This window comes from Poecilia formosa, unplaced genomic scaffold (assembly GCF_000485575.1).
Source record: "Poecilia formosa unplaced genomic scaffold, Poecilia_formosa-5.1.2 Scaffold680, whole genome shotgun sequence".
NCBI classification, from domain to species: Eukaryota; Metazoa; Chordata; class Actinopteri; order Cyprinodontiformes; family Poeciliidae; genus Poecilia; species Poecilia formosa.
Genome location: NW_006800619.1, coordinates 130,040 through 144,978, shown reverse-complemented (window position 1 = coordinate 144,978; position 14,939 = coordinate 130,040). Strand labels below are relative to the sequence as shown.

At 34.1% G+C, this 14,939-nt stretch overlaps 1 protein-coding gene across 1 annotated transcript in view; it reads right to left on the bottom strand.

The window, feature by feature from the left end:
* LOC103130826 (interaptin-like) overlaps positions 1 to 14,728 on the bottom strand; it is a 41,928-nt gene extending 27,200 nt beyond the window's left edge. The window contains exons 1-35 of the mRNA XM_016666201.1: positions 14,636 to 14,728; positions 12,813 to 12,920; positions 11,811 to 11,849; positions 11,598 to 11,645; positions 11,366 to 11,413; positions 11,176 to 11,223; positions 10,949 to 10,996; positions 10,619 to 10,666; positions 10,463 to 10,510; positions 10,312 to 10,359; positions 10,071 to 10,118; positions 7,226 to 7,273; positions 7,047 to 7,094; positions 6,833 to 6,877; positions 6,646 to 6,693; positions 6,262 to 6,309; positions 5,891 to 5,938; positions 5,718 to 5,765; positions 5,570 to 5,596; positions 5,415 to 5,459; positions 5,290 to 5,337; positions 5,084 to 5,131; positions 4,879 to 4,926; positions 3,960 to 4,007; positions 3,760 to 3,807; positions 3,492 to 3,527; positions 3,331 to 3,378; positions 2,981 to 3,028; positions 2,580 to 2,612; positions 2,350 to 2,397; positions 1,995 to 2,042; positions 1,762 to 1,809; positions 1,571 to 1,618; positions 1,364 to 1,411; positions 20 to 67 (exon numbers count right to left, since the gene is read on the bottom strand). Of these exons, the coding sequence (XP_016521687.1) occupies positions 20 to 67; positions 1,364 to 1,411; positions 1,571 to 1,618; positions 1,762 to 1,809; positions 1,995 to 2,042; positions 2,350 to 2,397; positions 2,580 to 2,612; positions 2,981 to 3,028; positions 3,331 to 3,378; positions 3,492 to 3,527; positions 3,760 to 3,807; positions 3,960 to 4,007; positions 4,879 to 4,926; positions 5,084 to 5,131; positions 5,290 to 5,337; positions 5,415 to 5,459; positions 5,570 to 5,596; positions 5,718 to 5,765; positions 5,891 to 5,938; positions 6,262 to 6,309; positions 6,646 to 6,693; positions 6,833 to 6,877; positions 7,047 to 7,094; positions 7,226 to 7,273; positions 10,071 to 10,118; positions 10,312 to 10,359; positions 10,463 to 10,510; positions 10,619 to 10,666; positions 10,949 to 10,996; positions 11,176 to 11,223; positions 11,366 to 11,413; positions 11,598 to 11,645; positions 11,811 to 11,849; positions 12,813 to 12,920; positions 14,636 to 14,646 (1,640 nt within the window). The 5' untranslated portion in view covers positions 14,647 to 14,728. The remainder of the gene's footprint in view (positions 1 to 19; positions 68 to 1,363; positions 1,412 to 1,570; positions 1,619 to 1,761; positions 1,810 to 1,994; positions 2,043 to 2,349; positions 2,398 to 2,579; positions 2,613 to 2,980; positions 3,029 to 3,330; positions 3,379 to 3,491; positions 3,528 to 3,759; positions 3,808 to 3,959; positions 4,008 to 4,878; positions 4,927 to 5,083; positions 5,132 to 5,289; positions 5,338 to 5,414; positions 5,460 to 5,569; positions 5,597 to 5,717; positions 5,766 to 5,890; positions 5,939 to 6,261; positions 6,310 to 6,645; positions 6,694 to 6,832; positions 6,878 to 7,046; positions 7,095 to 7,225; positions 7,274 to 10,070; positions 10,119 to 10,311; positions 10,360 to 10,462; positions 10,511 to 10,618; positions 10,667 to 10,948; positions 10,997 to 11,175; positions 11,224 to 11,365; positions 11,414 to 11,597; positions 11,646 to 11,810; positions 11,850 to 12,812; positions 12,921 to 14,635) is intronic.
* Between the last annotated feature and the right edge of the window lie 211 nt (positions 14,729 to 14,939).

Here is a 14,939-nt window from a genome sequence, read left to right as displayed (position 1 = left end):
ATACAGAAACAAATCGTACCTCGTCTGCTGGAGCTCAGCTACATAATTACTCTGTATTTCAGGCAGGCTGTTAAAACAGAGAAATTTATAACAGATCATGTTCTTCAAACACAGATTCAGCAGAAATCCTTGGATCGTTTAAATTATCCCCGATTGGGTAATATGAAAACTTATTGTGAAGAATTTTTATCTCACATTTTGGAACTCTTTTTCAAGTGATGTTTTTGTTTCATTTGTAAAAATCTCAGAATAAAACCTTTAATTAAAAAGATTTTGTAAAATTCCAACACAGATGAAATGAATGAAGTGAAACTCTCTGATTAAAACATTTAAAATGTAATGTTTTATTTCTGATTGTGAGAACGATACCTTTGATTGATTGACTCTAGATCAGGGATGGGCAGCTCCAGGCCTCAAGGGCCGGCCTCCTGCAGCTTTTAGATGTGTCTCAACTTCAACACACCTGAGTCAAATAATGAGGTTGTTAGCAGGACTCTGGAGAACCTGACTGCACTGAGGAGGCGATTCAGCTGTTGGATTCAAGTGTGTTGGACCAGAGATACATCTAAGAGCTGCAGGACACCAGGCCTCCAGGACCTTTATTGCCCACCCCTGATCCAGATCTTCTTCCTTTTTCCAAAGCAAATATAAGACAGATATTTAAGGTAAAAATCACCTCACAAGAGCTTTGATGTTGTGATGCAGACATTACTCAAGTTTCTACAGCCTATGATAAGCAATCATTTGTAAGTTAAAGCTGAGATATGTAACCTTTATAAAGAATACAGTGTAATGATAGTATAGTTTGAGACAGAAAATAGGTGAAAAAGCTGAGCTCCTCTTCCTTCCTGCGTTGCCACCAGTGCTCCCAGTGCCAAATGCACAAATATGCCATTTGGTCAGAAACAACCAATCGGAGTCAAGAGGAGGGTCTTAGCACTATTAATCATCCTCATGTACATGCTGCTTACTCTCCTTCACTCTTTCTCTCTGTGATGCTACAGCTTCTCCCATCAGCAGAGGCTGCCATAAATACTCAGGCTAGATATCATGGCAACCGATGACGGTGCATAAACACTTTTTCTGGAACAGTAAATTGTTTCTCTGCCACAAGCACATTGAGCAGTGCATACACGAGCTTGATTGACCACACTAAGACATTATTCCTGGCTCTCATCTTGTTTCTTCAGACGGCTATATTAGCTCTGGGAGAAGCTTGATTTTTTTCCCCCACAGATCATCTGACTCATATTACTGTCAGGACATGGTGACCATTTCAAAAACATGTAAAAAAAAAAAAAATTATAAAAAGTTATGTACCCCAGATTTAATGTCCCACGTAAAAACAAATAGAGAAAAATACCTCATCTTTTGGAGCTCATTTTCCTGGGATATTTTTGCTTCAGTCAGTCTGTTTTAAATTACAACAGATAAAAATTCCTCATGACACAAATGTTTCAGAAAGATCACAGCATTGCAGCGTGTCCCATAATGTCCTAGTAAAAGTAGAACTATTGTATGTTTTTAGGCAGAACTGAAATAGTTTTGAGTCATGTTTTTTTAGCAATACCTTTCATTGGCTGATTTCACTTCTTTTTCTTTCTCTTCTAAAGAAACTCTGTAGAGGAAAAATAAATAATACAATTATTTGTCATCTTAGCTAAAGTTCATATAAGTTTTTAGGACAAACAACTTATGTTTTAATTAATAACTCATCCACATCAGAATCTCAAGGAAATTCAGACCCAGAACAACACTAACCTGATCTCCTGGATCTCCTTTTCATGCATCGTCTTTTCCTCAGTCAGTCTGAGTTAAAGATTTAAGAGATCATGATCTTCAACAAGCAGATTAACAGGAACAGCAGAGAACTTGCAATACACTGAACTTCTTTCATCATCACTAAACAAGCAAGCTGTTAGATGAACTTTTACACTTATCATCCTGATATCTGGAGCTGAAACATGTTCTGTTAACAAGTTGTGTGAACAAACCTTTTATTAACTGACTGTAGTTGTTCTTCTTTTTGTTCAAGATCTGATCTAAAGAATAAAGGATTAAATGTGTGAAAATCCCTTATTGTCATTTTGAGACAAATAGGAAATAAGATGATTTATTCATAATGACGTTTAACAAAATTACAAAGTGTTTTAATACACTAAATGTTTACCGCAACTTCAAACCAACTGCAACAAAGCAGAGTAACCAATATATTACCAGAAAACTCCAAGATGATTATGTGCAACTAAGACTGAATCCTTGGACCTCAGGATCATGTAGAATCTCCTCCACATTTCAATAACTAAACACATGACTTTCACATGAAAGTCAACTATGAAAAACACTTACTTCATTTTGTGCAACACATTTTCAAGAGATGTCTTTGTGTCCGTCAGACTGTGGTAAAGATACCAGAATAAAGCATTTAATTACAAAGGCTTGGAGTAAAATCCCAGAACTGATGAGTTCTAGGAAAGTCTGAGAGTGACTATCCTAGAGACAGGAGAGTCTCATAATCTGAGACTCTCAGATTATGATATTTAAATTGTAATACGTTATAGATTCATTAGGAAGAATACCTTTGATTGACTGAATTCAGTTCTTCTTTTTCCCTGTTTTCAAATGAAATATCACAAACTTTATTTAAGATTTCTATGAGATCACAAGAACTTTAATATTTTGTTATGTCACTAATATTTAGATGGTCTATAATATGTAAATATATTCTAATCACAATCTCATGTGAAAACAAAAAATCCTAATCTGAAGTTTCTTTTCATGACATGTTTTTGCCTCAGTCTGAGTTAAAGATGCAACAGATCATGTTCTTCATAAAACAGGTTCAATAGGAACATCAGACAACTTGCAATGCATTGAACATCTTTCATGATCTCTAAACAAACTTAGATTAACTTTTACACTTATTATCCTAAAATCTGGAGCTGAAACATGTTCTGTTAGCTTAATGTGTGAACAATACCTTTTAATCTCTGATTTAAGTTCTTCTTCTTTCTGTGTAAGGTCAGACCTGAAGAATTAATCATGTCATGAGAGAAAATCCCATATTATTTTGAGACAAATGGTAAATAGGATCATTTATTCATAATGAGCTCTTAAAATTACAAAGTGCTCTATTGCACTACATATTTAACTTATATATTTCCACAAGAAAGATAACTTCTTTCTGACAAAAGACCAAGTCTAAGGTGGTTCTGTGAAACTAATTCTGAATCTGTAGACCTCAGGATCATGAAGGTAATCCAAGCTCTTCTCCACATATCAGTAATAATCAATGCGATTGAGTTATTTGAAAATCAACTCTGCACTTACTTCACTTTTTGAAGCTCATTTTCTAGATTTATGTTTGTGTCAGTCAGTCTGTGGTAAAGACACCAGAATAAAACACTTGATTACAAAGTAAAATCCCAGAACTGATGAATGAAAATAATATGTAAACTTTTATATTTTATTTCAGATTGTGGGAATGATACCTTTGATTGACTGACTTCAGTTCTTCTTCTCTTTTCCTGTTTTAAAATTAAATGTGCAAAAGATGTTTCAGCTTTCTACAACTTCACACAAACTTTGATACTTTATTGTAAATATCACTGATATTTTCACAATCTGTGATTTGTTATCATAATTAGTTAATATCCCATGTGGAAACAATCGAGAAAAAAAACTTATCTTCTGGAGCTCATTGTCATGTTATGTTTTTGTCTCAATGTGTTTTAAACACAGAACCTGAACAAAACTGACCTGATCTTCTGGATCTCCTTCTCATGAGAAGTCTGAGTCTCAGTCAGTCTGAGTTAAAGACATAACAGATCATGATCTTCATGAACAGATTCAACAGGAACATGAACTTCTTTCATCATCACTAAACAAGCAAAGTGCTAGATGAACTTTTCCACTTATCCTGATATCTGGATATGAAATACAACTTGTGTGAACAATACCTTTTATGAACTGATTCTAGTTCTTTCTCTTTTTGTTTAAGGTCGGATCTGAAGAATGAAGAATAAAAAAAAGCTTTTTCTCATTCTGAGACAAATATCTCTCTTGTCAATATCTCATGTAAAAACATATGGAGGAAAATACCTCTTCTTCTTGAGCTCATTATTATGGGATGTATTCAATTCAGTCAATCTATTTTTAAAAAATGACAGATAAAATCTTATGTTAGCATTTCATAATTTTCTAGGAAAAGAAACACTCTTGCTCTATTTTATAGAATTAAAATATTTTTAAACTGCCATGTCTTCCATCAGCTTGTTAGCATTACCTTTCATTGGCTGATTTAAATTCTTTTTCTTTTTCTTCTAAAGTTGATCTGTGAGGCAAAAATTAACCATAAAAACATGTTTCAAGAAACAATATAATTATATGTCATCTTAACTAAAGTTCATATGAACTGTCAGCAACAGCAATGTACGTTTTAATGAGTAACTCATTTGGATTATGGTTTCATTTAAATACAGAACCTAACAAAACTGACCTGATCTCCTTGATCTCATTTTCATGAGAAATCTGAGCCTCAGTCAGTCTGAGTTAAAGACATAACAGATCATTTTCTTCATAAAACAGATTCATCAGGAACATCAGAGATCTTTCAAAGCATTGAACTTCTTTCATCTTCACTAAACAAACAAACTGTTTGATGAACTTTTACATTTATCGCCCTGATATCTGGAGCTGAAACATGTTCTGTTAACTTGTGTGAACAATACCTTTTATTAACTGATTTTAGTTCTTCTTCTTTTTGTTGAAGATCAGATCTGTAGAATGAAAACAATAAAATGTGAAAAAATGGCTGTCTCTCATTTTGAGACAAATATCTGTGTTTTCATATATTTCATGTAAAAACAGAGAAAATACCTCATTTTCTGGAGCTGATCATCATGGGATGTTTTTGCTTCAGTCAATCTATTTTAAAACATGACAGATTAAATCTCATGATACAAATACTGCAGGAACAACATTATAGTGTGTTTCATACATTTCTACGAAAATAAATGTATGAAATACCTAAATATGTAGAAAGTAAGAAATAAAATATTGTAGAATATGATGTGTTCTTTACTTTTTATTGGCTGATTTCAATTCTTTTTCTTTTTCTCCTAAAGTTGACCTGTAGAGGAGAATATTAACCATTAAAACATTGTTGGAGAAACTATGAGACCAAATGTCATTTTAACAAATTATTTTTGAACCTTTAGGAAGTTTAATTGACATTTAAAGTAATAACTCACTTTAACTCTCCTGTAAATACAGACTCTGAAAACTGACCTGATCTTCTGGATCTCATTGTCATGAGAAATCTGAGTCTCAGTCAGTCTGAGTTAAAGACATAACAGATCATGATCTTCATGACACAGATTTAACAAGAACATTATATTGTTGTGTGAACAAACCTTTTATTAGCTGATTCTAGTTCTTCTTTATTTTTGAGCAAAGATCTGAGAATGTAGAATACAATTTCTGAAAATCCTCAATGTGTTTGTTTACTGCAACCCAAAACCATACATTCTAGTTATTGTCCAAGTAAAATAAATATGTAGAAAAATACCTGACTGTCTGGAGCTCATTGTTCAGCCTGTGATAAAGAGGCAATAGATAAATATTCTTATTGATTCTGCAGTAAAATGAACTGAAACAATCAGGTTTGTATCTCATATTGTAATTTGTTATTTCAGGTTTTTGTGAGAAGAAAATACCTTTCATTGACTGATATTAGTTCTTCTTCTTTCTGTTTTAGAGCAGATCTATAAAGGGTGAAATTATTTGCATTAGAAACATGTCAGTAAATAAATCAGAATGTTCCGAGTTTCTTCATCAAATCAAGAAAAAGTTTGTGCTTCATCATTGTGTTTAGTTAGGTAGATTTTACCTCACATCATAAAGATCTGCTTCCAGAGACATTTTTTCAGCAATGAGGCTGTGTGGAAATAAGAGTAAATCTTTGATTCAACCATTATTTTTTTTCTTTTCAAATTAACATCATTAGCAAATTGCCATCTAGTTTATTGTTACTGTCAATGTTTTATTTTTAATAAACACAAGTAACTCAAAAAATACTGACATGCAGATTAATAATGTTAACTGCAATGCCTTTTATTTACTAATGTAGATTCTTCTAATGCTTTATAACATGTTTTTAAAAAGAAATAATAAAAATGTGTTCTTTTGATCAATGTTCATTAAATAAAATGTTCTTCAGTCATTATTCAAAGCTAAAATAGATACAGAAACAAATCGTACCTCGTCTGCTGGAGCTCAGCTACATAATTACTCTGTATTTCAGGCAGGCTGTTAAAACAGAGAAATTTATAACAGACTGACTTTCTAATCAAAGGAAAAAACTGCTGAGTTGCATTATTTTTTTAACTATTTCCAGGTCATCGAAACTATTAAACTTTCCACATGTCAAACTGGAAGAACGATGAGTTGAACCCTAATGTATTATAAACTGCAACATCAAAGTATCTTTGACTGGCTGACATCAGATGTACTTCTCATTTCCTGACTAGCCTGCAAGTTAAAATGCTGTGAATACAGAAAAATAGCACATATCTAACTCATTCACATGCTAAAAGACTTGATCAATCTTTTATTCTGAAGTTACCCTTTTTAGAAAAGGTTTACCTCGCACTTTGAAGTTTATTTTCATCAGACGTCTTTGCTTCAATCAGCCTATGTAAAACATAAAAGATAAAAATAAACTTCAAATTTGTGTTTTCAAATTCCACTTCAGAAATAAACTATCAGGTGTACTTAAACATTCTGAATTAAACTATTTTATACTCTATTATGTTAGGTTTTTGAGCCATACTTTTGAAGAGCTGAATTCAGTTCTTCTTTTTGCTTCAACTCAGATCTGTAAAGAGTTAAGGGAGATATGTCAAAGACAACAGTGTTATTTTAAGCTAAAGGTTGAATATCCACTTCATAAATCTTTCCATGAACTCATGCTGTCTATGTCAAATTTTAGTAGATATTATAAGTTTCCAGCAGAAACGAATGTTGCATTCATGACCTTTACACACCTTGCCTGAAGAAGTTTGTTTTCATATGACGTTTTTGTTTCATTAAGTCTGTTGAAAATATGACATGAAAACACATCACACATGTATTTTTTTCAATGCTTTTTCTTAATGTTAACCAACCAGCCAACAGTTGTAAAACTATGAATTGTAATATCTTCATCTGTATTTTATTGACGTACCTTTGATCAGCTGCTTTTAGTTCATTTCCTGTCTGCTCCAGGGCAGATCTGTGACAAAAAAGTTTTCACCATAAATTTATATGTAAATGCTATGTATTAATTAAAACAAAGTCGGTACATTTTGACATTTAATACAGGTTACTTCCTTGCGCCTACAATCAGAAGTTGAATTCCCTATTTGGAGTCCCATCTGTAACTTATCTGGTACCATGTCAAGACAGTAAAAACTGACAATAAGAAGGAAACCAGATGCATAAACCTCTCCTTCACTGTTCAAGATGTTCAAACTGTTCAGTTTGAGATATGATCTCACCCGTGTACTACAGGAGCAATCCACCTGTTCATGGTTAACAACTAAATCCTCACACTTACTGCACTTTCACTCGAAACACTTCACAAATGGAGCCAATAAATAGGTTTCAAACATATGACTACAGAAACTGTTCAACGACCAGTAAAAGCAAGGTTCTCCTTTAAGATTTGTTCAAATGTTTTTGTTGTAAAATCTACCTAAGGCATTGGTTAGAGATCGGTTTGTTCCAAACAGCTACACTGGGTCAGAACAGGAAAGTACCGTATTTTCCACACTATAAGGAGCATCTAAAAACCTTCAATTTCCTCAAAAGCCGACCGTGCACCTTATAATCCAGTGCGCCTTATATATGGACCAATATTGAGCCACAACAGGTCTAGCAACAGGTAAGCAGCCGCCGACTTCATTTTTGCCCGTAGAAGAAGAAGCGCGTGGTGCATGCTGGGATAGTTGTCAGAACGCTGGTTTGTTAATAAAGTTTGAGTTAATAAAGTTTGAGTTAATAAAGTTTGAGTTAATAAAGTTTGAGTTAATAACGTTTGACTGACCTATTGTTGAGAAAAGGAGCTCATCCCACTTCCCCATGCTGGAGATTTTAGTTTAATAAAAACAATGAATAAAGTTACCTTTAAAACTGATTAATTACACAGGTGACATCAAGACCCAACAGTAGAGTCAGACTGTAATAATATTAATCTGGTTGTTATTGTGTCCTGGCAACAGACATAGGAGGACTGTTGAGCAACTCGGGGGTCATTAGAACAGAGATCAGGTCATAATGTCTCCAAGACGGTGATGGATATGAGATCATCTGTCCAAGTAGTCGGCCAATGAGAGGCACAGCAACAAAGCTAGCCAATGCAAATGCACCAAAAGGGTGGATAAACCCTTTATAAGGTGGGTGCAAAAGAGGAATATTTGGTTGGATCCTTCAGGCAGCTTCGAGCCAAGATCGAGATGGACAAAGAACTCTGCAGCTGAAGAAGAGCTGGAGCCACAGAGCCGAAGACTGTTCTGCACATAGGGACCAACCCGTTGACCCCGCAACATGTGGCTTCAAATTGCACTTTTCTCAGCTGGGTTCGAGACCCCAAAGACAAAGACCAAGGCAAAGATGAAGATAAAGACAAAGGCAAAGAACAAAGGCAAAGAGGAAGAACTGGTGTGTTCCTTCCATGAGACCAGCTCATCTACATCTCGATGGACCAGAAAGATCGTGAGACGAGGAGAAAGGAGCTACAGAGCTGCAAGACGAGAAGCTGAGGACCGCTACGCGCATGAGGAAGTCACCCTGAGGCCCGAGATCTGCCGCTCTGACTCAGTACTCTTCCTGTACTGGGAGCCTTCTGCTGCTGCAACACCTTTTTCATCATCAGGCCAGTTCTGGGGTTCAAGATGCCAAACTCCGTCTGTTTCTCTCAAAGTTTCCCTTTTTTAGTTCACAGTGTCAGCATTAGGGAAAGATAGGCTAGATTATTGATTTTACTTATTTGATTATTTCTGCTACTGATTTAAGCTGTACTGACTCTTGCAAAATTGCCTTACTAATAAAATAATTAGCATAAAGAAAATCTAAAAGATGTTGTGGACATTCAGTTAATGAGTCACCTTAAAGTTCTTTGATAGTTGTAAAATAGCTATGAAGTTTGATTCTGGGAGGAGAAAGTGGAAAATGTTTTATAGGTTGCTTTAGCCTAAACAACACCCTTGGGACTCACCAGAGTCACTAAAACCTACCTGGTTCAGTAACAAGTGCAAGTTGTAATAAAGAGAAAGAGCGACCGTTAACAGGTGTGCTCTGTGAAACTAGCTGATTCCGGGCTGCTCTATCTGGCTAATTCACAGGGTGAAAAAGGGTGGGACATCTGGATGGAGGTCATTAGAAACCAGGCTAGTCTTTCTCGATGCCAGCTTGAGCAGAATTTACTTCAGTTCTGGATAGGGTAAATCCCAGCAGACTTAGGAAACTCAATTCACCCGTTAGACGGAGAGCTGGTAGGACATCTCCCTCCTCTGAGAAGGGAAGTAGAGAGAGAGAGAGAAGAGGGGAGAGGGTGCTGCGCAACAACACTATCTGTTTAGATAGGCCATTCGTTGAAGGTGCGCCTTATAGTGCGGAAAATACGGTACACAATTTCATAAAAACAGCCATTATTCAATTTCTGATAAATAGGAGGAAATAATAAACCAGATAGTTTTCTATGAGCTTTCCTGAAGATGCCAACAGAAGGCTTCAGAAAGATCAGGAATTAGCATCTACTGTTTTAAGCAAGAAACTATCCTCTCTGTTGGAGATGACTGTGAGCACTCACAGCAAAGTAATCAGTGTCTTAACAAGTTGCACTTATAGTTGGGGTCACAAGTGTTTGTAAATCTCACTAATGGCTAATTTCCATGTGAAATGTTAAGAACCAAATCCATGGACATTACACATCTAAAGATCATAACTTTGCTCAACATTCAACAATTAACATTGTTAATTTGGTGATTTAGTATTGGGCTCATCAGAAAGCTGACTCACAAAACACTAACCTGATTTGTTCGAGGTCACTTTCATGCAAGGTCTGTGTTTGAGTCAATCTGTGTTAAAAATATAGCATTCAAAAACTCTTCACAATAGATTCTGCAAAATTATTAACTTTTATGTGAACAGGGTGACATTATCTATGAATAGATTCATTAAGGTTGTCCTTCAGTCGAATCCCTGAACTATATCTTATTTATGCTGTTATACATATGTTTATGCTGGAAATATGCTACATTTGTGCCGTACCTTTGTTTGACTGATTTCAGTTCCTCTTCATTTTTTCTAAGATCAGATCTATAAATGAGGACATCATGTGTAAAGGAGATGCGTCAGTGAATAATTTACTATTAAGGTATTGACTCTGTGATGACATCATATTGACAATATGGATACGTACCTAATCTCATGAAGCTCCTTCTCATGCGACGTCTTCATTTCAGTCAGTCTGCAGTAAAGATACCAGAATAGTTTGGGGAGTGAAATCATAGAACTGAGACTCTCAGAAATCTTTACTTGGATCATAATTTGTTATCGCAGATTGTGGGAACAATACCTTTGATTGGCTGAGTCCAGTTCATCTTGTTTTTGTTTAAGTTCAGATCTGAACGATGAATAGAATGAGTGAAAATCTTTTATCATTATTTTGAGACAAATTATAAATCACAAGTGCCATTTTGTCAATTGACGAAACTACAAAGTGCTTAAGTATACTGCATGTTTATTTCAACCCAACCTCAACTGAAAGAAGGCATATTTCAAAAGGAAATGTGATTAAGTTATATAAGGTTTATATAAAACTGCAAGAGTTTTACGATCATGTAAACTTAAACTCTATGATCAGTAAATATATTCCAGTCATGGTCCCATGTAAAAACAAAAATACCTCATCTCCTGGAGCTCATTTTCATGGGATGATTTTGTCTCCGTCAATCTGTTTTAAAATATGACAGATACAAACTTATAACACATACAAACTGCAGAAGTTCAACAGGATTCTAGTGTGCTTCAGAATTTCAGAAGTAAAATTAAGACTATTTTAATTTAAGATGAATTTAGAAAGTCAGAAGTAATTTTTTTTTACCAATATCTTTTGTAGCTTCCTAGAATTACCTTTCATTGGCTGCTTCCACTTCTTTTTCCTTTTCTTCTAAAGTTTCTCTGCAGAGGTGAAAATTAACAATTAAAATATTGAGAAATAATTGTATTAAATGTCATCTCAGCTAAATTTTATATGAACATTGAGGAACAGAGGTCTATGTTTTAAGTAATAAAATCATTGAAGACACTGAATAATACTGACTTGATCTCCTGGATCTTCTTTTCATGAGTTGTTTCTGTCTCAGTCAGTCTGAGTTAAAGACATAACAGATTATGTTCTTCATAAATAGATTCAGCAGAAACATCAGACACCTTGTATTACATTAAACTTCTTTTATGATGATTAAATAAGCAAAGTTAGAATAAATGTTACACTTGGCATCCTAATATCTGAGGCTGAAACATGTTCTGTTAGCTTGTTGTGTGAAAAATACCTTTTATTAACTGATTCAAGCTCCTTTTCTTTTTGTTCGAGGGCAGCTCTAAAGAGTGAAGAATAAAATGTGTGAATATTTCTAATGTGAGACAAATAGTACATATCCTGAAGTACTGGTATTGCACTTAAAACTTAAATGTATGTTATATATTCTGGTCAATTAATTTCCAATCACATTGTTATGAGATTATAGATTGATTGAACAACTTACTTTGTCTGCTGAAGTTCATTTTCACCAGAAGACCTAAGACTGTCAAAAAATCACAGGATGAACATTTCCACCATTATAAAAGTATTACTATAGTAGCAAAAGACTTTAATCCCACCAATTTGAAATTATGAAAATTTGAAACATGCATGAAAATGTAGTAAAGTCTTCATTTCTCCAATAATGGACCATGAATGAACAATGCCAATTTTGTGTCCTCATCCAGCCCTACATGAACTTTACCATCTCACATTCTCTTCACTTCCACAACTCTAAATAGTCCAATTTGTGGTAAAACAACATTTTCACCTGTGCCTCCTAACCCTCCATTCCTTCTTTCCCTTTAACATTTTAAGCATTTTTAATGGGAATTTTATTTGTTGAGAAATAATTTTCTTCACAAAAAATGCAGAATGCAGTGACACCTGACTGTTTCACTGCATTTTACCAAATTGCCTTTTTGTTGCATTCTTCACTATTTTACCAGACTTTAGAACAGAACTATAAGTTTATATTGCATCCTGGAGTTAAACATTGATAAATTCAATGCCATAAAAACTCTGTTTGTCTCCTGAAAGATGTTTTCTACTGATTGTGTTTTTTAGATGATTTGTAACTTTTTCAGATCATTTGGTCCTTAGAGATGTTCTCTCTATGCCATGTGAAGCTGAGCTAAACTTTCTGAAAAAAATAGTTTAATCACATATAGTTTATGGTTTTATTGGGGGCAGCCAAAGGACCAGATTGGAATTAATATCTTTTTTGTTTAATGAATGAAATAATAATTTTCCATTTCCGTTTTATATTTACTCAGGTCTTTATTCAATAATAATGTTATTTAATGATATGAAACATTTCAGTGTGACATAAAAGAAAAAAAAGATGAAACATCTACGTGGACAAACACTTTTTCATTGCATGGTATATTATGTAATTTTCAAAAGGATTTTTTACACAACTTAAACAATTAAGGTGACCACTCAGCATCTGGAGTCTTCAGCTTACCTTATTCTGTCTTCCTCAACTTTTTGAGATCGTTTCGATTTTTTCGATTTTTTCGGCTTTTTCGGCTTTGTTGACTTTTTTGGCTTTTCCGACGTTTCCTTACACAGCCTATAGAGGAAAAAATGAATAGATTTAGCATAAAACATAATTCTAAAGCAGACATACAAATGTATAAATCTGTGTTATTTTCAAGCTGTTAATTTTGTCAATCCAGTGGATTACAAAAACTTTCTATAGATTTTGCATGCATCACTTCCAAAAATCTTGATTCTGTCCTTATGTTGGTCTATTTTGTGGGAAGCAGCAGGTTGTCCAGAAACCCAGGCCCTCACGGCTTCACCATTATATTTTATTGTTGGTATCATGTTGTTTTTAATCAAATGCTTTGCTTGTTTTATCCCAGATGCAATGAGACACATCTTTCACAAAGATGATTATATTTTAATATTTTGAGATATTTTAAGACATTTGTAAGTGAATGTTTTTAGTCAGCTTTTGTTTTCCCCCATTAATCCTCCCATTTATGTCATTTTGTCTCATCTTTTTTTGCACATTAGAGTCGTGAACTTTGACCTTTACAGAGGTAAATGTGGCCTCCAGCACTTCAGTTGTTCTTATGTGCTTTTTGTAACCTCCTCTATTCATTATCTATTTGCTCTTGGTATAATTGTATCATGCCAGTAACTCTTGTTGCTTCGTTTATTCATTAGTGGATAATGACTCATATTGTGGTTGTAGTAAAATCTGAAAACCAAATAAATCACTTTGTAAGTAACAGATGTAAACGACTGTCTGTTATCCTTTTGTGAATAATTTCTGTAGATTGAGGCGCAGCTTATATTTTAAATGGTTTCCTGGTTCGGTGTTTCTGGTCAAACTGAACTCAGATTTCTAAAAACCTGGTAAATCACAACTGATTCATGTTCTAACAAGGGAGAAAAATTATTTTCTTTTTGCATAGCTGCTGCTTTGTACACTTTTTTTCCTTGAAAAATCAATTAATTTTATCTTATGTATTTTTGTTATTACTCAGGTTTTCTGTGTCTCATAATTTAAAAATTTAAAAAATAATTAATTGTGACCAAAAAGCAAAGATTGAGAAAATCGTCTTTTTGTTTGTTTTATTTTGTTTTTTCTTTCACAGTTTTGTATTTTTAGTGACACTTATTAAAGGGAGCACTGCTGTCATGTTACTCACATCCCTTAATTAAATGGTGAGGAAGTTTCACTTTTTGTTCTCATGTTAAAGGTGCAAAGGGCCAAGAAGTTGTGCATGAAGAATGAGAACCTTGGAATCAGAGTCCCAATTAATAATGATAATCATGTAGAAGACCAAAGTAACATAATTTCATTTCTCAGTAGGAGTTTCTTGGTTCCTGTGCAATAATGTTGTAGCTGAAATGAGACATGACAACTAAACATGTCACACTTCCTTGTAGTGCAGGAAAAACTAGAGTCCCCAACATAATCTGATTATTATTATTCATCTGCAACCTTTCATCCATCTGAACAACAGAGGTCCCTGTTGTGCAGATCTGCATAAATACAACTTTGATTTATCTCACATCTTCATAAAAATTAATGAAACTAATAATTTAGCAACTAATAATTTAACTCTAAGTCATTCTCTGTTGACTTACAGTTAAAATATTTAAATACGTTTTATCTTTTGGGTGTTATGATCCAGTAAATCCTACATGCACACTGAGGTAGAACTGATCAGCCCTTTTCTCATCTGATTACATACTAGTTATTCAGTAACACAATTTTAAGTAAACAGGTTTAATATCACTAAAATACTACTGTAAACATATTTCTCTTACCTGTTCCCCATTATGACTTCTCTCTGTTCTGATCTGTCCGTCTACATCAGTCTGTCTGCGGCGTCGATACGTAGAAAACACAAGTGCTTTCTGATGAAGTTTAGTATCTCTTTTACTTTTTACTTGTCATCAGGACTTACTGGTTTCTGGAATGTGTGACTCATTCATCACAGTTTCAGACTTCAGCACTGCACCAAGAAGATGTGCTACTGAGTTAAACTAAAGAATTCAACACATCAGGTTTTAAAACAGTGGGAGAAAACAACATCCAACTTTTTATAGATACAAAAAAATCTCAGTTTTG